Below are 24,189 nucleotides of genomic sequence, written 5' to 3'. Positions count from 1 at the left end.
AGATCATAAGATCATTGAACTACTCAGCAATTGAAGGTATTCTGTTCAGTACTCAAAATCAAGAAGCATACACATGTTAACCCAGAGTAATTATATTTTCTATCAGACAGTACTATCAGAGAAAAACTCATTCTACTGAAATTGATTTATTAGTCAGTGATGTTTTTCTACTATTAGAAATAAAAAGCACTGAATGATGTAGGAAGATTATCAAAACTCATTCAAAGTTTTAAAAATAGATTACTGAAGTGTGCAATAAAATGATACTAGGAAAGTAAATTTAAGAAAACTAAAACCTACTAGATGAGATAAACTAACTCATGTATTTGGTGTAGTTCCAATAGTTCTTTATTATGTATACATCTTTATTACTAGGAAAGGCAGATTGTTCTACATCATGTTTGTATAGTCAATTACAGCTATTTGCGTTAGAAAAAAGCAGTCAAGTAATTACTGCCTAAACTGTTTTAGCCTCAGTGAAATATGAAAAACACAGTCATGCATTCTCAGCATATAGCTTCAAGCATTTGACTTAGCTCTTGGACTCAAAGGCTCCCTAGTAGCTGAAGGATGGACTCAGACCCTAACGCTGTGGCCTGAGGCGGGCTCTGCACTGGGTCCCCTGGAACTGCTACCTGCTCTGATCCAGTCTCAGCTCCAGCCCCAGCCCCAGGTCCAACTCTGGGCTGGACCCCTCCAAGGAGGGAGTGACACCCCCATGTCCCCATTCCCACAGTCTCTGTCCACCAAGCAATAGCCCTTTTTGTGCATAGGGCTGCTGTCACACTGCAGCTGGCAGCCCTCCAAGAGCAAGCAGATAATTATACAAAACCATATAAAAATGAGATGCACTCTGAAAAGAATCCCTTCACCCTGGTCCCCACCCTCCAAGACCTAGAGATGCTGACAAGTAGTTATAAGTCTTTCTCCCTCTTTTTCAGGAAGAAACTGTTGACCTTATGACTCAGAAGACCACCAGAAATGTGAGCATACTACCTAAATAAGGGTAGAAAGGTAGATATGAGAAAGAAGGTTTTCTTGTATAATAACTGTAGGTATACTATTGCTGTATTATTAATGGAGCTTTCTTTTTTTTTTTTTTTTGAGTATGTGTCTTTGTATTAGATAAAATGTCCTATTAGACTGTCAAAACATGAACTGTTTTGAAAATAATTCTTGGCTCTACACACACATGTATATACATCTGTGTATAAATACACATGTGTATATAGTGTGATCCTTTCACAATTATGACCTTTTCCAAAGTATTAGGCAGTAAGTTGTTCATTAAGCAAATAGACCATTTTAAATTTAAGCACCTAGATGACAGAAGCTCTAGCAAAGTAGCTCTGAGTAAAACCACCTCATTCTTAATCACACTTTTCCTTGTCCCACAGGGGAGGAAATCTAATGGGAACTGCTCAAGGCCAGTAGAAAGGCTAACTGGACCATTGAGGAAGGCAGGAAAAGTAGGGCTCCCTCACACAAACATGAGAAGCCTAACAGCCTCACATGCTCAACAGAGGGGTGTTTTTATATAGCCATTTTTCTTACCTATCACCTGCCCACTATGGAGGAATTTTTTTCCACCTGCGCCCTTCCCATTAGACAAAAACTTCAAGGGGAAATTGCTGCTCTCAATCTATCAAAAACTCCCAGTAGTTAGCACACTAATCATTACCATTACAGAGACAACTGAGATGATAGATACTTCTATTTCCATAGGTTGCAGTTGAATCACATTAGTTTGCAATGTATCTGCAGAACAGGATCAAAAATCCATCAGCATTTCAGATTCTGAAATGTTCTTTAATAGCATAGAGGAGGACAGACATAGATGACCAGAGCTTTTATACTGAATAAATAATCTGTCAATCTGTCAATGCTGTTGCCGTTCATGAGTTCCCTGAAGATAATCCTTATTACAACAGTTATACTAGTTACATGAATAGCAGTAGATCAGGTTTTGGTCAAAAATTAATTCATGATTTAATAAACTGGACTTAATATTTTTTATAGTTGTGTGGTTTGTGATTATCTAAGTTAAAAGGTATAATTTCAGCAACATTTAGTTGTAAAGAGTAAATAATGTATTAGACTCATGGGATCATTTGTGTTTCTTACCTGTGAAGCCCTTGTCACATTCACAAATGAAAGTATTTGGAGTAACATTGCTGCAGTTCCCATTGAAACATGTATGTGGCTGGCACTGTCCAACGATATCTGTGCAATTTTTCCCTATTTAAAAAGATAATAAGAAGATTGAACTTTGCAAATATTTATATTTTTCCAGAAATGTCAAATTTATATGTAAAATAAAACATTTTATTAGATAGATAGATAGGTTGGTAGGTAAGTAGGTAAGCAGGTAAATATTTGTGTTAATATTCACCATAATTTTAGTGAAAACTATTGAAGTTTTAAAACAAGGCAAAAATAAATTGGACTGCTGTCATACTAGCTACTGTACTCTGCTTCATCTGCCATATACTTTCAAATTTGCATATAATTTAAAATCCAGGAATGCTATAGGTAGGCATTTGTTTCTCTGTAACATGAGGGTAGCTCAGTTTCTTCCAGCATCAGGTACAAAAAGCAGTGCTCGTGTGGCATCAAATTTGAATGTATTTTCCTTAATATGCCACTTTCTTGAAATGACTATTCAAATTATAAACTGCTTAGGCTATTACAGCATATGGGCCTAAATACCGTATAATTATGCCTGCCACTTGAGTGGTTACTATGGCATTATTTACACTTCATCAACTTTTCTACTTTCTAATACACTTTATATTGTGGAAAAAAACTCTTTCCTCCCTGGCACTTGTGTAATCACAACTATAATACCTGATGAATTAATCTTGTAGTTGTTCTTGTGTACACACAGTTTATTTACTGCATCAATACTATCAGTAGAAAATGATGGTATTAGCTAACACTGTCCCACATAGCAGAATATTTCAAGCATGACTTCATAGCAGCATTAAGTATGGTCATCGGTTTTCCAGAAGTGCTTGCGGATCTTCCATCAGCTTGAATTAAAGTAAGACCAAGCCCTTGTTTTTATTTTCAAAGTATCTTACCCAGTTAGCTGTCAAGGCTCACAAAAGATTAAAAAGAATACTGCATGAATGTTTTCTACCATATGTTTTCCACTATTTTTACTAAACTCAGAGCAATTATAAAAATTACTCTTTTCAAAACATTGACATATTCATATCTGCACAGTCTTTTTTTTTTGCAAATGCATTAGTAACAAAATTATTATGCCATTTGAAAAGCAACTAAAATAAATTATAGCAAATTTTATGCAATATAAACTTTCTCCTCTATTCTGTGAGCCTCATTTGTTCCTGACTCATCAGCTGTATCTCATAGCGTGGCATTGCTATTGGGACAGCACAGAACAGTCCATACAGGGAATATTGCAAGAATTCGCCTCCATGAATTTAGACAGAGCTGAATCACTTCTTTTTGTGATGTGAAAGATTACTTCTTATAACTCCTGAACTCCATTGATCTGATTGAAGGCACTAAAAAGTATACTCATAACTTCTCTTATTCCATTCTCTTTCCCTTTGAAATGAAGAGCAATGGCTGAGTAAGCAAGCACATGAAAATGCTGTTAGCCTTTGGTATAATTCCTTCAGAGGGCTTGGTTAGAGATACCGCAATACTTTCGGAATAGGAAATAATTAGGTTTTTTTAATTATTATTTTTTTTTTGGTGAAAAATGTATTTGGTGACAACAGTATGTTTAACAAACTGCTATTGAAAAGAACTTCACAAAGCAAAAAATGGAAAAGGTTAAGTATTTTACTTTGCTTGCATTTTTAATTAGATTTTTAACTTTTTATTTGGAAACAAATTCAGATTTTTTAATTTTCTCTAATTTGATCTCAAAAGGCTTGTGACTAAAAAAGAAGTGTTCATAGCAGGTTGACTTTCTATTTCAACATAACCATTTGCTGTTTTAAAGCATTTTGTTTAAGTAACTATTTTCAGTTGGTCTGACTCCAAGCAATTTATATTATTTGGTGAGAGAGCTTAAAGAGCTTAGCAAACAGACAAGAAACATCTATTACTTATGGAAGTGCACAAGTACTTGCCTATGTTTGCTGCTTATGTGAGAGAAGCATCCCCACAATTCCCCACAATGAATGCATCAATGCAACCAGACAGAAACAGTCTTTAAATGATGGCATAGCCTCCTATAGGAGACTACATGTAAAAGATACTCAGTGCATGTGTAGTAGTGGCAACAGACAATCAAATTACAGAAAAACTTTGCTAACAATGCACTTGTTTTTCACTGTACATGAAAGAACATGTAATACTTATGTAATATTTATTTCTAGAAAAAAAAATTACCTGCGAATTGTGGAGGACATATGCACTGATAGGAATCTCTGTGAAGCTGTGATGCGTCCACACAGGAGGCGTTGTTGTGGCAAGGTTTAGTGGAGCACATATCAAATTTCTGGCAGAATCTTCCAGAATACTGTGGGAAACAATGGCAGTTATATGCGTCCTCCCAAATATGGCTCAAGCATCTTCCATGCCCAGAGCACAGTGGTGCATGTGGAGCTTGTTGGCAAAGCTGCTGCTTCACTGTTACGTTCAGACGAAGGCCCTTGTCACACAGTTGTGGGCCGTTGTGGTGCCGCTCTAAAAAATAGTGAGTTCCAACAGCAAGCCATTTGGGGTCAACTTGGTGCAGCCCTCCAACCTGGCAAACCAAAACCAGTTGCTCTTGAAGAACACCAGTTTTAGGGCAATTAATAAATTCTTCCTTGGAGACATTTGCCAAATTCATTCCATGCAACTGAAAAGATGGCTCAGAGGAGATGAAGAGACTGTCACCTAACTGAAGCTGCAAGGGACATATCTGAGGGACACGGAGATTTTGTTCTTCTGAGATGTTCCCAGTATTACTTTTATGCATATCCCAGCACTCTTTGTAAAAGTCTGAGCAGATTTTTTCCCTTAGTGTCCATTTTATTATATTTGGCTTCGGTTCCACCCGCCATTCAACAGTCATTTGCCTATCACAAGTTATCTGTCCATTTATGAGGTAGATTTGAAGAAAGCACACTACTGTGAGAACTGTTGATTTTGGCATCGTTACTGAAGACAGCTTTAGAACATGTGTGGCCTTGGTATTTTCTTTTTAGTCGAATCCTAGGAATTCACAGAGAGAAAAAACATTTATGTTTACCCACCAAAAAAAGTGAAATATCAAAGCTTGATTGAAAAATACACAATATGGAAAATACACACCAAAGCATGGTCTGTATTTAGCTACAGTAATGCAAAACTGCAATAAGTCTGCTTAATTGATCAGAATTATACCAGTGTGATTAAGGTTAGAATCTGTTCCTAATTCTATTGCTGCTAAAGTTTTAACTTCCACTTAGTTGGTCAAAATAATTTACATGAGGAAAGAGAAAGAGCCTAAAATCACCCTTACCCTTTTTCCTCCCACGTTTTTGCCTCTGGGCAGTGGCAAAATAAGCTTGAGAGAGAGTAAGAATAAGTAAGGTCAGATAAGACTTCTGAGACAAAACTGTGAAGTAAAGCTGAACATTTAAGCCCTAGTCATGAGTTTTAATCATAGATGCTTTTCCTGGTAAAGATATATCATTAATTTACAGTGAAAGTAGATACTCTGAAGATGAAGATATATGAATTATGCCTTCAGTAAAGAAAAAACACAAACTCATCCTAAACTCTCTGTATGAACACACAAGCTCAGCAAAACAGTAAGATCCTTAGTTTTCAAAATATATGTCTTTGAAAACCAAAGATACTTAATCATATGCTTAAGGTTTTTGATGAAAGCTAGCAGACCTACAGAGCCCTCCAGGACTATTTTAACTTATAGAGATGCTTTTTTTAGCCCTTCAGACTACCCAGCAATTTTTATTCCATGAGAGAGATTTTGGAATAGTAGGAAAAGCAAACTAAAATTATGAAGCTTATTCTTGAAGTCCTACTGAAAAAGATGAAAACATAACATAGTGATGCTTAATACCTTAAAAAATGCCAATACCTCTCGGTAAAGGTTAGCAACACTAGCTCAATTTTCATTAAATATAATGCCTTTTCTCTTTTTTAGTGCTATGATGCATTTTTTCTCATTATATGTCTTCAATTTTAAAACAGTGGCCTTTCAGCTGATATTTGCAAGGGAGAAAATGGAAGAATTCTTGCTCATCTAGCAAACAGTTTGCCTTTTATCCACGTAATGGATATGCATAGGTCTGATATCATACGCAGGTTCTACTTTTACTGAAGGAAGGATGCTTACCATACAAAGTTTGTGGTTTCACAGCCTGTACTGAGGGATGAATCTTCTATAATATGGCTGTGACTTTGGACCTGTGAGTGTGAGAAGAGCTACAAGGCAGTTTGAGGTGGGGGAGTGCACTTTCTGGTATGTTCCCACTTTGCTCGGGAGCCGAATTTAAGCTCAGGTGCTCATCCATGATCCTTATCTGTGTTATGCTGCAGGTAGACATTGCTGCCCTTGGGCCTGTACCCGCCTTTGTACTTTGCTTATCTCAATCCTGACCCTGACCCAAGCATTTCCCATGACTTTGACCCCTGGATTTGTCTCACCATCGTGGCCTTTCCTGGCAGCGATGTTGCTGTTGGCTATCCTGACAGGACCACCAACCCAGCTCTGTGCTACTTGCGCGGGATGCTGACACTGGGCTACCTGTGGATTCAGCTTTTGCCCAGCCTGCCCCACCGTCACCCTCTGCTCCTTGCTGTCTCCCATACACGACATCCCACTTCACATTTGTGGCATTGATTAATGCACATTTTTTATTCTATGCATATTTAAAAGCATCAAATTAAATCAACATTACTTAATATGTAAAGTACTCATAACACAAGGAATGCCTCAAATTATATTGTCTGCATAATTTGACTTCCACCTTCTGCATGTTTTACAGCAGGCACTAATTGCTTTGCTGACATCCCAAGTCGTCCTTCACTCCTTTACCCTTTTAGTAACAAAATGAATAATCTTTGGGAAATGTTTCATTATTCATGCTTATCTTCATTCCTTGCAGATGATCCTTTCTCTTATTTCCTATATACTATTCAAAACTTATGATGTTTGCAGAATTACTAACTTGCTAATATGATTTTCTAGAACATTGAACATGCTAGAGAGTGAACTTACCTCCATCTCAAAATAAGCAATCATTATTTCTACTTTACAGGTAAGCTATAGCTAGAAATGGAAGCAGTGATGCAGCCAGCATTAAAGATAGCAGGGCTTTCTGTTGGTTTTTGCTGGTGTGGCACAGGTCCCCCTGGCTGCAGGCCCTCAGGGTGTCCCTGCGCTGGCGTAGGTGGCCTGCAGTCCCTTGGGGCGTTTGTTCCCTATTCAGGGTGGCCTTGGAGTTTGCTGGGCCTGCTGTAACCAGGACAGGGTGGCTCCTGACCTGTGCCCACCATGGTCCCCATTACTTCAACCTTGTTGCTTTTGCCTTTTCCACTGTATACAGCACCCATTTACAGCACTTACAGTTTTGTATGCTCAAAATGCTGTATACAAGCTGGAAGACAAAGACCCTGCCTAAAAGACAGTCAGAGCAATTACATAGGCAAAAAAATGCATTAGATAAAATATGTCTTATTTCAAATACCAAAGTTCCCCTTAGAAACAAAAGGGCTTTTTTTTTTCTCTGTCATCTTTATTACGATTTTCTATTTAGGACTGCAATACTGCCCCCTGACCATGGGAGTGATAATGACTGTGACAGAGAAGCTGTGAGTACACGGAATTCATCAGTAAAGGGGGATTACCCATACCTTGTATATTGTACACACTATGATTGAAGATTAAATCTTTACATAGGATCAGTGTCTGTTTCATGGAATTCATGGAATAGTAAGTCAGAAAATGCATAGAAGCTCTTGACATGGTTTGGTTATTATATACGACCTGGTTCAGGACTGAAGAGCTGCTCTCTAGCAGAGACCATAATGTGCTTGGATTCAATATGCTCACAGGAAGAATAAAACTCCCTAAAATCCACTGCATTTGCTCTCAATTTCCAAAAGAGAAACTACTGATGCAGTTATTTTGTTAAAAAGAGGCTTAAAAAGGTCAATAGAGTTAAATCCTCATAGGAAATGTAGAGGCTATCTAAGGACATTGTGCTGGAGAGAAAGGAAAGATATATCTTATTAATCAAGGCTTGAAAATAGATAAAGGAGTGCTGGCATGGTTAGGAAGAGGGTATGGGAAGGAAAGTAATAAGCAGACTTAAGAATCTGCATTCCCCTATAGAAAAATAAAATAAAAAGGTCATAGATTCTAGCACGTTAAATATAAAAACACAGACTCATCTAAAAATCTAGAGGAAAGATAAAAAATTTGGGCAGCAAGTAACGCGACATCCAAACTAGCAATAAATCTCTAGAAAGCAGAAAGCCTAGCAGATAGTCTGTATAGCCAATAGACACACTCTGTGAAGAGAACATTTGGGAAGATAAGTTAGAAAAAAATAAATAATATTTTGTTTCTATATTCTCTGAAAGAGCTTGATGATGTTGCTACATCAGATTTGCCAGGATTTGAAGAGCTGATAGAAGACATTTGCAATAAATAGACAAAGCAGACAAAGTTAACAGCAACATCTAGCCAGAGTGCATGAAATACCCAGTTCTAAAGGAAGTCAAGAATGAAAAAAAACAAGAACTTATTCTTGCATATATACCACTGCAGACTCAATATGGCTCCTGTAAAGCAAAGTCATGCCTCAAAGAATCTGAAAGGGCCCTTGTAAAAACAGCATATAAAATCATTTAAAAAACTGCAGGAATTGAGCTTTATCTTGTTATTATATACTCACTGCAGCATTAGAAGAAAGAGCTGTATTTCACATAATTTCATTTTAACATAAAATTCAAGGAAAATCTTTAGAAAAAGAAACAAAAGACATTACTCTTTCCTCCTAGTTGAATGTCCTACTATGCTAATCAGTGAACCTTGTGTTATTTTCTATTCAATGTCATCATTTTTAAAGGAGTTTGAATAACAGACTCATGTGAATCAAGCTTATCTTAGAGGTGATAGAAGGAATTGGTAGAGATGTAAAGGAAAGACATGGGGAAGAAGGTGAGGTAGGCACAATAGGGAGCTAAGTGCTTGCAACTCTTGAAGGCCAGTCACCATGAAGAGACAGAATGAGTGATAACAGCACTTCCTAAGGACTGGGGCATGCAGAATTTGTGGCAAATCAGAAAGTCATTGAGATGACTGGAATAAAGGCAAACACAGTGAAGCTGGGAACAGTCATTAATAAGCACTTTTTGCATTTTCTGTCTCAATTGTTCTGAATTTTCTCAGTTACAGAGCTAATTATTCTACATATGATTCAAATAAAATGTGATTTTTTTTAAAAAAAAAAAAGCTGAAAAGCTTTAGGGGAGCTTGCAAGCATATGGGTAGAAAATATATCTACTTCTCCAACTGGTGGAGGAGGACAATGTTTTCTCTGTTAATATGCCTGATGCAGCACTTTTTTCTATGTTCTCTGAAGGACTTACCATGTCCCAGAGTTTTTACACTATTGTTCCACTGCTGCAGAGAGGCACAGTGAATGGCATTCACCTTCAGCGAAAATTGCAGTCACAACACAAACTGGGGAAGAAAAGGGCTTATTCTGAAGGTTGTATCCTAGACAAACCTAAAGAGAATTTCACAATTTATTGAAAAAGGTCCCACTAAATCCACTCTGTTGAATTTCACAGGTTTTCTGCTATCACTGATGATGTCTGGAGTTCTTAGAAATGTTAGTAATGTTAAGAATGGGAATTGCTAAGAATACAGAGTGTTCTGGTCACTTCTAATATTCTTTAATCTACCTAAATAATATTATTTAGTCAATGGCATTGCAGCTGCACTAAGAAGGGGCAAAAGGCAATGTTTTTAAACAAGTTCTAACAAGTTATTCTTTTGCATAGCTCTAATTGACAGCACAAGGTACACAGAAGTTGACAGGGAGCTTAAATCCCCTTGTACAGCAAGAGGTCATGAAAGTGTCCATCAGAGATGATAAAGAGTACTGACATCTTGTGGAATATGCATAGAGTGGCATATTCCCTTACATTTCTTCAAAGAGCTACCCTTATTAGTGGTATTTGAGAAGTAAAATCAGATGAGGCTGAGCTAGAACAGGATATGCAGTTCTATTTCTCATCATCCTGCTACCTTTGTTTTCAGTGTGTCAAGTTTGAAAATATACCAGGAAAGCAGATGCAAACTTTTTAGAATTGTTATGCTATGAAATTGTTTAGAATTGCTATGTTATGAAAGAGGGTTTTCAAGGAAAATGCATGAAAATTATTATGAGCAATTAAAAAATCTAGCTGGATTCTAAACATAACCAAAAAGTTTAGCTTTATCCATTTACCATATACTTCATTAGGCCACAGAAGTGGAATGCAAAGCCACCAACATTTGTGTTCTGTCACTAACCGTGTCTACTGCTGGATTTACTTTGAGGTTTCTATTTCTCTGCAAAATTTCTGTGATAATGTACTTCCACTGCTGTGCTGATAGCATCGGGTGTGTTGCTGATTTTATTGTTCAGTTCAGAAACATATTGTTTTATTAAATAATGCTTAACAAGACACACTAGATTTGCCTTCTATGTTCCTTTGTGCTTTTTCATGTTGAACATTCAACTTCTGTAAAACATTGTTCTCTGCACTCAAAGTAGTGAATCATGAATGAGCTACTACTGCTGTTCTCAAAGAAAAGGGCTTTCAAGGGTGCACTTCATTCTTGCTTCTTCATCCCCCCCCCCAAAAAGCCATGAGTGCTGGCTGCCACTCCTAGGAATTCTGTTCTTCTGTATCTTTTAACACAGTCAGTGTTCAAAACCTAGAACTATATTAAGGCTGTAAGTCTCTGATGTGGAGAAAATTGCTCTTATTGCACTGGACACCCATGTTCACAAATCAATTTTAATCTGATTATCCAGGTAACCATATTTCCACTTGCTTGCTTGTTCTGAGTTTCTATAGTAGGTATTCACAGGTGTGTTTATAGTACCTTTTCCATTCAGATCAGAAATGTACTCCTGAATCAGACTCTGAATCATTCCCTCTTAATACGCTTTGGTTCTCAACACTCAGTAGTCTCAGAGCAAATGAACTTTTAGATGAAATAAACCTCAAAGAAACACTTTAAGAAATTACCTAATGCACTTCCACCATTAATGAATGATCAATCCATGAATATAGAACTAGACCATAGTAACACCCTCAAAAGACAAAGATAATGAGTACTGGGTAGTCAGCATCAACTATTTCACTGTAAAGATTCCCTTGCAGCTCCACACTACTTCCTAATGTAGACACAACTAAATGTGAACTAAAATAGAAAAAAATATTCAAAAAGTTAAACTCTGCTGTATTCAAGAGAATTCTTCCCCAAAATTAAATGATTTAAACCAATCAGATAAACTAATCTGAATGAAAACCAGCATAAATTTTGAAAATGAATCTTTGCCAACTCCAACTAGTTTATATCCAGAGAATTAGCCTCAGCACCTTGCATGAACAACAATTAATCTGATTTCTTCATTTATAAGCAACTATACTAATCAAGGATTGCTTTTTGCCAAAGGTTTATTTTAGCAAATGGATAAAAGGGAAGAAGGAAATCACTGGGGACTCTTGGCTATCCTACTTATCTTAAGAATGAATCAGCATAGGAGCTCGTATACGTAAAGGAAGCAGGTATTAAAATTTGGCTGGGTTCTCTTTTGAATTTGTTTCAAAGCATTCAAATAGAGATGCAGGATTATGGTTTTATTTTTGTCTCTTTATTTTTCCTCTCCTTTTTGAAGGAATGATAGGATGCTTTTTTTTTTTTTTTTTTTTTTTCCAAGATAAAATAGATCCTTATTCTACTAAAAGTTTACCTTTTAAGAAAAAAAAAAGACAAAAAAAAAAAAAAAAGGTTAGAATCAGTACTCCCCATGAACCAAACCATATTACTTAGGAGCTAGATAAGTATTAAAATAAGGTAATTAATATAAGATGCAATGGTTAGCAAGACAAGTAGCAGGAACAAGACATTGACCTTCTAAACTGTTGAACTTTCAGACTAGTTCCTGGAATACTTCTGACTGTTACCAGCTAGTACTAGTACAGAGGTACTAGACCATGCTCAGACTGTTTGTGGGTGCCAAAGACCACTGCCAAAAGACAGTCACAGTGCAGAAACTGCTTTGGAGGTGAAGAATGTGTAACAGCTTGAATAAGTCAGGCACTTGCGTTAGACCTCAAGACCAGAGAATATTCCTTGGCACCATTCACTTGCTGGAGTAATGGCCTCACATCTGCAGCGCAGGATACAATTATACAGTTTCAGGGGGCTAGCAGTTACAAGACAAAGGTCAATGTCTGTGTCCATCCGGAAAAATAAAATAACTGCCCAGAATATATGACACAGAATGTGTGTCTAGAATATAGAATATTTCAAAGTATCAGTGTTTTGAAACCAATTTTATATATGAAAGCAAAGCAGTTAAACATGTAAATAATGATGATACATTTAATTTGTATGAGTCACAATATTAAAAGGTCTTGTTGATAATTATCAGTTAACAAGTGATGTGTTTTACTTCACACCAAACATGAAAAACTGAGTTAGCAATTATATTTTTCCTGTAAATATTCCTTAACTGCCAAATATGCATAAGCCTATGCAATATCTAATCACAAACAAATATTTAGGTTAACATAGTGATGAAATTTCATTTCAAAAACTGTATTTGCATATGAAGAATATATATATTCACTACAAGCAATTATAAAGGATATTCGTAATAGCTCTTTTTTTGAAAATTCATGTTAGAGATGACAGAAGCTTATATATTTCAACAGAAATATACAACAACATATCTAGGTATGATGAAAAAATAACTAACTTGCTTACCTTTGCTATGATTTTGCAAATTACTGCTTTACAGCAAGGACAATGTGATTAAATCACCTCCCGACTACATCTCATAATCCATTCCCATCTAGACTAACTTGAACAGCTTGTTCCTAACAATAAGGAGTTTAATTCAGGCTTTTTATCCAACTCTTCAGAATCATTCTTGAAAGAATAAAAAGAAAGGAAATTAATGCCACCTATGAAGGCATTACTCATTACACCTGTGGTGTAACATTTTCTATGTTTTTAGTTACCTCCATCATAATTCTTGTATGAATTCACAAAATAAATAATGTAGGGCTTCTAGGTTTCAAGGACAAAAAAGGAAAAATAGATAGTTCACAGTTCTCACTGTATTGCATTTGAAAAACCTGGGTAAGCAGCTTGATGATGAAATCCTCCTAGGTCTTTTGAAGGCATTATTAACACTCTGAGTACCTATGAAGCCTTTACAAATTACTGTTGATAACTTGAGTTGTATGTGAGTTAAACTTCCGCAGGTGCTCAGGGAAAAGTATTTCTCATGCACAGCACAGGAAAGTAAGGGTTTTTTTTTCAAAGTTAAATCCTTTCTACTACTCAAGATGAGACAAATAGTGTTTTAAGACAGATTTCAAAGAATATACCACTAGAGAATTTCAGTCTTGACGTCAAAATGATATGAAGAGCTGTCAAGAATAACATTAGAGAAACAGAAAACAAACAAACAAACAAAAAACTTCCAGTTCTGTTAAATTCTTAGCTGAAATGCACACAGATGCTTGTTAACTCAGGGAATAATCAAGACTCTACCAATAATGCTAAAATGCAGATGTTAGCTCAAGGTGGGGAAAAAGCTGCAGGCAGCAAAAAAAAAAAGTGCATCAGCATTATTTTCTAGATCCTCATCACAAATAAAAATCATGCTAATAATTTTGCATTTTTTTTTGCTAATGATTTTGATTTTTGTTGATCTAGAAGTTATAGTTTTGGTTCCTGAAGCATTATTCAAACTACCTAGCTGCGAGGAAATGTACAACCAAAGTACAGGGTGATAAGTTACCTTGTCACTTGCTTCAACTGCAGAAACACACTGTCTAACAGAAAGGGACAAAAGAGTCTTGAGAGATCCTGATGAGACTGTGCTTGAATTTAATTGCTTTAAAAAAATCAATTTTAGACCTCAGGCTGCTTTTATTCAACTAGTAATTTTATTCAACCCTGCCTGTTTTAATAGTCATGACAACAGCACTTCCCGGCTCAGAGGAAGAAGGTTACTGAGGCACCAAAATTAATTGCATTGTTTTCTGCACTTTGATTTTCTTTTCATAAAACAAGGTTTGCTCAAATGGTACATTTTGGATGGGTAAAATGCATGTATTTTTCTTAAATCACCATCACGAGGAAAGCAATCTTTCTTACATACCTGGGAGAGAGTTCTCACTCCTCTCCTAATCATTCATGAAAGAGGTGCCATGTGCCAGAATAGCTTGAGCTCCGAACAAAGCATAGAGAATGCAGTTGGCAAAGCAAAGCAGAAACTGGGTCAGTGCTTCCTGATGAAAGCACCTCATTTTTCCCAGTAGGCATTGATAAAATGCAGCAGACCTCATGAAAAAGAAAACAGAACACTAGCAAAGGGAAAAATTGTGAAGTCTCTCCAGCACATTTAAATCCAGGAACTGATCAATGGGTGCTGACTCCAATCACCCACAACTTTGAAATAGATATACCTATCTTTAATTATTTATCTTTTTCAGAAGATGCTGAAATGGCTTTGAATTTCTAGGATTATTAGAAGAAGGTAGTTACAAACTAGAGATAATCTAGAAGAGAAGGATTTTGTAAACATTACTCTTGCCCATACTGAAGGGCATGCCCTTTCCAGTGCTACAGCAACATTCACAGGTTTTTGACGGATGAAAAATCTATGCATTATTCTCTCTGTGTACCTAAAAAATGATTCTATTTCTTACAATGTCTGAAGCTTCCTCCCTCTTCTTTGTAAGATCTGTCAGGTTCCATTCACACTGGACTGTCCCCACCAAGAGCTTCTTCAACTGTTCCTAGTCAGTTGAAATCAGCAAAGCACAGCCTTTCACCTCTCCCACAGAGGTCCACCCAAATTAGTGTGCATCCACTGGGACAAGGATTATATATAACTTTTGTGCTCCCAGATGCACCTGTTTTAACCCATTATATAAAACATAGCAAAATGCAAGCAAACAACAACAACAAAATTGATACAATTTGTAACAGATACCAGGGCGACAAACATATTATAGACAGAAACCTATAAAATGAATTGCTCATGAAAAATGAAATTAAGTCAGAAATGAAAGCAATATTGTCCACATTCAGATAATAATTTTTAAAATTTATGTTTAATCTGAAATAAAACAAAACCTATCAAATTCCTTGATTTTTCTGGAATTCATTATGTTAGGCACCATATGAAGGAGATACTGGAAACATTTATGCAAGGTTTATGTATTTTTATTCCACTTTATACACATTAGTCTTTTCTATATTTTAACATCTGAAAGCCTTAAATGAGATAATGACATTGTGTAACAAACAGTAAATTCAGAATATTATATAAAAATATGACCTATTTGAAAGTTCTTATATACTTATATAGAAATATGCTATATTTTTAAAACAACTAGTGCTACATGCATAAATACTAAGTACTATCCAGTTCATTGGCATATTTTGGTGCAGTATATATGACTATTTGTTATCTGGCCAGATAGCCTATGCACAAATCTAAAATCAGTGTATGTCTCTGGTCTCCACAGTATGACATAATTCATGAGCACATAACTGTGAGGGAGCTGACGATTTATGTTTCAAAGCTGTCTGTTCCAGCTTTTACTCCTGTGGTAGAAAACATACTCTTTAAGGTGGAAGCTTTACTTATACCATTCTCATGATTATGTGCAGGAGTGCTAACAATACCTCACACACACGAGAGATCACTCTTGCAGATTTAAGTTACAGAGTTTAGGAAAATGAGATTTGATCATTCAAGCATTTCAAGTAGTGATCATGAGAGCACTTAATGAACTTGAAAATAGGTGCAAACTCTCCTGACACAATCTTATAGTAGCTTCTGGGAGGTAATGATACATATTTCTAGAAACAATTTAGGTAAGACAGGAAAAGAGTCAATGAAACTAATTATCAAAAGTGTCACTATGCATTGCTTTATTAGGAATAAAAAAATCTATTGCCTAAATTAAAAGAACAAGTAGGTTACTTTCTACTCTAAAAACAATACATGTATCATCATTCCCCATCCAAGTATTGCAATCAAATTTTGAAGAATGCTAGTTATTTTTGTGAATAGATGATTGATTTCAAAGCACTGTGATTTCGGAATAAATACTGAGTTCTTAGGTAATTCGACACATGGGAAGAAATTTATGAATGTCTGAAAATACGAAGAATTTTAAAAAGAGTTAAAATGCCTATATATCAGAATTTTGTGTGCCTAATATTTAGAAATAGAAGGCATATACTCCAGGAGCATAATCTATGTAATGTTGCTTACACAACCACATACATTGTTGAAAGTGACAGCCAAAATAAACTATAGGATTCAACTCCAGCATTTCAGTTAGGTTATAGCATCATTTGTCTTATACAGGAAATAGCACAGGACAGCAGTAAGCCACTGAGAGAAAATTTTAAATCCACCTTGATAAGATATTCTTGTGATTTTCAGAAAATAAGAAAATTAGAAAGCTTTAGAAAATGCTTGGTAAAAGCCAACATTCACAATATTTTAGTTTTATTTTGATATCTGGATCTTTTCATTTCAACTATTCTTTATCTACAAATTGTGTATGATATACTTGAAAAGGATAAAGCTATTGCAAACAAGTTTAAAATCATTACTTTTTTTTTTTTATAAATGATAGTCCCAAAATTAAATATTGTAACCTAACAAAAACAGACACAGTGTCCCAAAATTGAAATCAAACATGATTTACATATTATTTAGCAACATTACTTTCAAAACAATTTTGGAAAGTAATATTTTTGTCCGAAATCATTACTTCTTCTAAATAATGCCAGAGAGAGGTATGTATATGGTAGCTAAAAGAGAACCATGCTTTATGAATAGGGAAGACCTTCATTCTGAAATCACTTGAGAGTGCTTCAGCTCATTTGCACATCCTTTTGACTGCTTACAGTTAAATCATATCTAAAACAGCTCTGTTCATTTGTTGTCTGTGTTTATGGAGTTAAATTGAATAAAGAGGCTCTTCTTTGACAAACATTTTGTTATTCTTCAGTCACAAGCTTTCTGACCTCTATAACCGTACAGATGATGGAAGTCTGGAGACTAAGATTGAAAATAGGAGTAAAAGACAACTATCAAGCAAGCTGTTGTGCAGCTTTTTTGCATGTCAAAAAAAAAAAAAAAAAGTGTTCACATGACTAACTCCATTACAAAGCATGCACATAATTTGCTGCAGTTGATCCATATAGTTACAAGTTTTAGATTCCGCAAGCCACATTCACCTTGGGAAATTAGATCTAGTACCCAATTCTGATGCAGATGGTGTTATCATCGTCTAAAAGCTACAGAGAGTCTGAATGTTTTAAAATAATTTCTGTTTAACACGCAAAGAAGAAACAGGCCTGCAAGGAAAACAAAACATAACGCTATAATTAAAAGTGTTACATTAAGATTAAGAAAAAATCTTGATTTTGGCAATGACAGTGCAAATCTGATGTAGGAATGTATTCTAAGGAGTGTCAGAAATTGCACTGACTCAACTCATTTAACAAATTAATAATAAATCCATAAAGATAATCAGTCCAAAATATGGGGAAATTAGTATGTTGCCATACAGAATTAAGAGATGGAAACACTACAGAGTCTTTTGCATTTATAGCAGAAATTTCAAGTTTCAAAGGCATATAACCTCATTCCTGTAGAACAAAGAGCAGGTCTACACTGAGCAAGGGTCTGCTGCCTGATAGAGGCTCACGCTGTTGGCTTTCCTAATACAACTTCTCTGAGGTTTTGGTTCATCTAGGAAAGAAAATATCTGAATTAAAAGAATGACATCAAAATAACTACCTACAATCACTCCTGCATGGCTACCTTAAAAAGTATAATTGACAAACTACTTCAAAAGCAAAGCTAAAACCTCAAGTTGGGCGCAAATGTTTGCTTGCGAAAACAATATTTTGATAAACAGCAGGGCAGATGTGTGCAGACACCAGCAAGTTTCATTATTACAAAGGAATATAGGCCAAGCATCATGGAACCATGAGTCCCATCCAAGTCTGGCATAACGTATATACTTTTTATGTCACCAAGAATCCAGATGTATGGATTTCTAGCTGGTCTGGCCGCATCCCCCTTTCTTTTCCTGTTAATGCTGGTAGTCCTAATTAGCCAAGCATCTTGGGCAGTTAAGTAACATCCAGAAAATATTTATGTTCTTTTCCTATCTCTGAATTTCCACTCTTATAGGATGCTGGGTAACAGAATAGTTTGCTCCAAATTGAGAAGTCACATTATTCTCATAGTGGTTCTATTGTGTATGCTGTAGATTATTGTTAGTATTTCTTATCACAGTGTGCAAAGCATCTTTGTCACACTTGTAAGATCATCTGCTGCAAGGGCATTTACATTCAAAGGACATAGAGGAAGAAATTAAAGAAAAAGTTACAAAAAAGTTGGGCAGAGAGGAACCTTATGAAGCTCAATAAGAGTAAGTTCAGGGTCCTGCACCTGGGGAGGAATAACCTTGGACGTCAGTACAGATTAGGGGTTGACCTGCTGGAAAGCAGCTCTGCAGAGAGGGATTTGGGAGTCCTGGTTGACAACAAACTAACCATGAGTCAGCGAGATGCCCTCCTGGCCAAGAAGGCCAATGGGATCCTGGCTTGCATCAGGAGGAGTGTTACCAGCAGGTCAAGGGAGGTGATCCTCCTCCTCTACTCAGCTCTGGTGTGACTGCACGTGGAATACTGGGTGCAGTTCTGGGCTCCCCAGTACAAGAAGGACATGGAGCTTGTAGAGAGGGTCCAGCATAGAGCAACAAAGATGATTAAGGCACTAGAGCACCTATCGTGTGAGGAAAGACTGGGCGAGCTCACTGGGCCTGTTTAGCCTGGAGAAGAGAAGGCTGAGAGGAGATTTGATCAACATGTTCAAGTACCTGAGGAGGTGTGGGAAACTGAGACACCGTAAGAAACTGTGGGAAGCTGTGGGAACGGTGAAAGTTAGGAGTGAGAAACTGTGAAAGTTAGGAATAACAGATTAGCAGATAGAGAAACCTAAAACGCAAGCTGGACACACCGAGCTCTGGTTGTTTACTTGTTGTCCGTTAGCAGTATTGGACCCAGATAGCAATAGAGTCAAGGAATTGGCTGAAGGCAGGGGGAGGGAGCTCACGGAGCACGTGGACACTGTATGCTCACATACTCGGAGAATATATAAGTTTGGTCTGATGCTCAATAAAATGGCTTCTGGTCCTAAACCTTAAGCCCCTGCTCCTTTCGATGACTCCCACAAGGAATGATTGTAGGGAGGATGGGGCCAGGTCCTTCTCTGTGGTGGCCGATTACAAGACTATGGGTAATGGGTGTAAGTTGAAACACAGGAAGTTCCACTTCCATATGAGGAAGAACTTCTTTCCTGTGAGGGTGACAGAGCCCTGGAACAGGCTGCCTGGAGAGGTTGTGGAGTCTCTTTCTCTGGAGATCTTCCAAACCCACCTGGACACCACCCTGTGCCACGTGCTCTAGGTGTCCCTGCTGGAGCAGGGGGTTGGACTAAATGATCTCTAGAGGTCCTTCCAACCTTAACCATTCTGTGATTCTGTGACTCCGTGAAAACAAATGGAATTAAAAAGAAACATAAGCCTACCACACTGATAAAAGTTCACACATCATCAGAGAAAGGGACCTCAGAAGGCCTAAAATATCACCAGAAGACATGAGAATAATACCATGCATAAGAAGCCATGAGAGTGAAGACAAGAGTTGATTCTAGGAAAGGTGACAAACAAGCACCAAGGATGGAAATATTGGAACTAAAGAGGAAACTCTTTACATATGGCTGGGCAAGAAATATGAAAATGAAATATGCTATGAAACAGAAGTAAATAAAAGCTTTTATATGTATTTTTCCTAGTACAGCTATAAAAATACTAGTTAAATAAATATTGAGAAAGTGAATGCAATACATGCATTATTATTGCAGAGCTGTTACCTACTGTTTGGATTAGAATGAAATAGAAAATTGTGTTATTTTAGGAATAGTAGTATTGTTTCTGATTATCTGAGTATCAGATTAGCTAAACCTATCTCTATTAATTTTATACTCCTTTGAAATCTTGATAAGGAAAACCACAAAATTTAAGAGAGCATACTCTTCAGTAAGTATTTGGCAGAATTAAAACATAAATTATGCATTTGAAAACAGATCTACAATCAGACACTCTGCCTTGAATAATGAGATGAAAATTTACTTAGTTATTTTTGCAGGCTTCAAACAAATCTGATTCAGTGCTTGGATCTGTGTACCAAGGCTTGCAAATTAGTTTTTACATCCTTATATTATCTTATAAATAATTTGACAGGTATGTCCGTATCTGCAGACTTAGAATACACCCTCATTTGGAGAGTCTCAAGATTACAGTTAATTTTCATTTAGAATGACATTTTCTTGTGGAGCTGCCTTCCTCCTGCTGGCTGAACTCCCTGTCCGTGATGACCTATAACCTGGAATATTGTGTGCAGTTCTTGTCTCCCCAGTAGAAGAGGGACATGGAACTTCTTGAGAGGGTCCAGCATAGAGCGACAAAGATGATTAAGGGACTGCAGCATCTATCCTATGAGGAAAGACAGGGCGAGCTCACTGGGCCTGTTTAGCCTGGAGGAGAGGTTCTTCTGATTGATCTTATCAATATGTACAAATACCTGAGGGAACAATGTAAAGAGGATGGGGCCAAACTCTTCTCGGTGGTGAAAAAAGACAGAACAAGTGATAATGGGGACAAATTGAAACATGGGAAGTTTAATCTCCATGTAAGGAAGAACTTTACTGTGAGAGTGACAGAGCCCTGGAAAGGCTGCCCAGAGAAGTTGTGGAGTCTCCTTCTCTGGAGATCTTCCAAACCCGCCTGGATGCAACTCTAGGTGTCCCTGCTTGAGGGCAGGAGTTTGGACTAGATGATCTCTAGAGGTCCCTTCCAACCTCAACCATTCTGTGATTGTGTAATTCTGTGATAACTGCAGCACCAGCAGAATTACTTATGTACTAAGTGTCTTATAATCTTGTCTTTATATGTCCTTACTGAATTCTAGCCAAAGGTAAGACTAAGAATTCTTTACCAGATAATGCTACATGACAGTTTTTAGATGGTTCATGGATCACATATTAAGAACACCTGCTGTAGACTCCTGAGGTGGCATCTGCTTCTGATGTTTTTACATATCCTTGCTGGAGGTTGCACTGTTAAAGTCATATGTTAATAAATCTATTTATAACAAAAGCCATCTTCTCTTTCTGCTCTAGTCTTCAGAGCTCTGGATTGCTGTTTTCAGAAATAAATTAAACAACCGATTTGCAGCAGAATAGCTAGCTACCTGTTAGCTGTCTCACAGTCAATGAACACCCTATTTACTGGGAGAACAGTAGAAAAATTTGTGCCTTACAGGAATGACTTTGAATAAAATCACAGTCAGCTCCTCTTTTTATCCAAATAAACTAAAGTAGCAATACTGTCACTCTTTCTAACCTGACTGACATAAATTTTGATGAAGAGCAAGCCCGACATGATAAACTTTGTGATTTTTACAGGAGTATTGTGGTAGTCTATCACAAAAGTACTACAGAAAGACATCAATACCATTGCTAAATGGAATGTCAAAGAAAATCAAGTATTTTCACTACTTTCTCCTGTTTGAAGGAATTTTTGCTTTAAATATATTTGTTTTAGAGTAGGTTTTTTTCTTTTGAAAATGGAATATAATTTAGTATTCTCTGAAGCCAAGTGTTAGTAGTCCTTGCAGAAACTAGGCACTTGTATGGGTATAGAAAATGCAGAAAAAAAAAGCCCAAGAGATTGTTCTTATCCCATCCTGCATAATTTTCTGACCTCTAAACAACTTTAGGGTCAAATTCTGAGCCTCTTTTGAGTACAGTCTGACAGTGAAAATAGATTGCATGGCAATTTTTGTGATATAAATACCTTCCTGTCAGGAGCTAGGTCAAAGTTTTGCAACCCAACTTCCCTGCGACTTTGGGAGAAGGGGTCTGTGAGGGACATTAAATTACAAATTCCCTTTTTGTAAAGCATATACAATTTCTATTGTTGTCATTTCCTTTTTTGTTGTGGAATATAGCAATATCACTTAATTGATGTTGATTAGACTGTGTTTTGCGGTAAAAGGAAAACTTGGAAATTCAGAATTTATATTTCATTTGGTCAGAAATATCTATTTAACTCATCATTTATATCTATCATATAAAAATGTAAAATGGAATTAAATATTGTGTATAGAATATAAAAGATTGAGAATAATGAAATAGAAATATTTTATGCTTGTATTTTTCAACAAAAAAGCCTGAACTACAAAAATATACATATTCTCCTCTTAGAATATTTATCCTCACTAGTCATAACCAGGCAAGGATTTTCTTTTCGCTTTGTGAGTTTTTTTTTTTTTTTTCAGTCCAGAGGAAGTGTGCTTTTTTTTCTTTTCTTTTTTTTTTTGTAGTTAGATTAAAATGAAAAACATCCTCCTATAACAATTCCCAAGCCCAGCAATGAAAAATACCTTTTCCACAGATGTAGACAAAACAGATCAAATATTTGATATTTATCATGTTAATAGTGCTCACTTTGACAAAGACTGTGACTGAAAAAGGAACTGATTAAATAATAATGACACAAGGGACCAGAATTTTATGTAAGCTCATTAGGCACTGACTGAGATTCCCTTTAGCATCTACCGAAGAAACCCAGCTGCTTCTGCACCTCAGAATAGATATTTTCTCTGCTCTGTCTGGCAGGTAGACCAGCTGCTCAAGGACAATAGTTCCCTGGGAGAAACTTGGTGAAGGAAAGACATATGATCCTATCTAACCAAAATATTCACTGAAATATAATCAAGAAAGTCTGCAAACGTGAACATAAAATTTTGAAGATCTTTATGCAACCTGCTGCATTATTCTTCTAATTGCATTATTATTCTGATGATAGCATCGGAAACAAAACTATGTCATTTCTTTTATTTGTACAGATCCAGCATTTCACTGGAAGAGAAATATACATCTGTTCACAGTAAGGTTTTATGTTCATTTAAATGATAGGAGAAACAAAACAAAACAAGAATAACTTCACCATTTTCTTGGTCTAACCTGCAATCTCTGACTGGTGCTGATGAAACATAAATGCTGCTCAATGTTTTTTGTTAAGACTATTAAACTTGTGACAGGAAGTTAGTGCATATTTAAAGCTGCGCTATTATCAGGAGTTTCAAGATGTAGTTTTCTATCAGCAAGTGTTATCTTAAATATATCATATGACCTGATATATGACTTCTCATATTCACACAAGAGAAGTGGCCTGTATGTACATAAGTATGCATTGAGGAATTGCTTATACTTATTTGAAGCTTAATTTTATCTGTTTGCCTTCAGATATTCATTAGAATTTTTCCTCGAAAATACTCAGGATATTTTCTGGATTTGAAACTGATTTTTGACTTACAGCATTGTAGTCAATTCATAAAGATTATCTAGCAAGCAACTGCCAGCAAGTTACCTGAATTCAGTGTTTGTTCACCATCATCCTTCTCCATTAGGTTTTGGTGGGATCTGGGAGAGGATGTGCTAGCATCTAGATACATGTAATCCATGTTCACTGGGGATACTGGAAGGAGGTTAGGATAGAAAGTATGTGAAATTTGCAAGTCATTCTCTGTTTCCACGGTATACATAAAAGAGATGGTCACATGGGTTTAAATCTTTATTTTAAGGCACAGGCTATCAGTTTATGCCTTAACATTCAACTATCTACTGTTCCTAGTTAATGTCACAGGAATGTGAGCTTTGGGTTAATGTATCTTAAATACTTCTTGACAGCAAAACATTCTGATTTTTGAGCCTGCAGTAGACTGGATATAATGACAAATATTTGAATACATGCTAAGAACACACCAACCTGAATTTTAAAAGTTTGGGATAAGCA

General features: G+C 36.4%; 1 protein-coding gene across 1 annotated transcript in view; it reads right to left on the bottom strand.

Moving 5' to 3' along the window:
- The window catches only part of LOC148593382 (protein eyes shut homolog), a 51,541-nt gene extending 46,419 nt beyond the window's left edge, over window positions 1-5,122 (bottom strand). Inside the window, 2 exon segments of the mRNA XM_088531227.1 lie at window positions 2,125-2,238; window positions 4,372-5,122. Of these exon segments, the coding sequence (XP_088387353.1) occupies window positions 2,125-2,238; window positions 4,372-5,122 (865 nt within the window).
- Window positions 5,123-24,189: the final 19,067 nt, after the last annotated feature.

Source organism: Tinamus guttatus, unplaced genomic scaffold (genome assembly GCF_059628265.1).
Source record: "Tinamus guttatus ecotype Peru unplaced genomic scaffold, ASM5962826v1 Tinamus_guttatus_pri_ptg000402l, whole genome shotgun sequence".
NCBI lineage: Eukaryota > Metazoa > Chordata > Aves > Tinamiformes > Tinamidae > Tinamus > Tinamus guttatus.
This window is presented reverse-complemented; position numbering and strand designations above follow the sequence as displayed.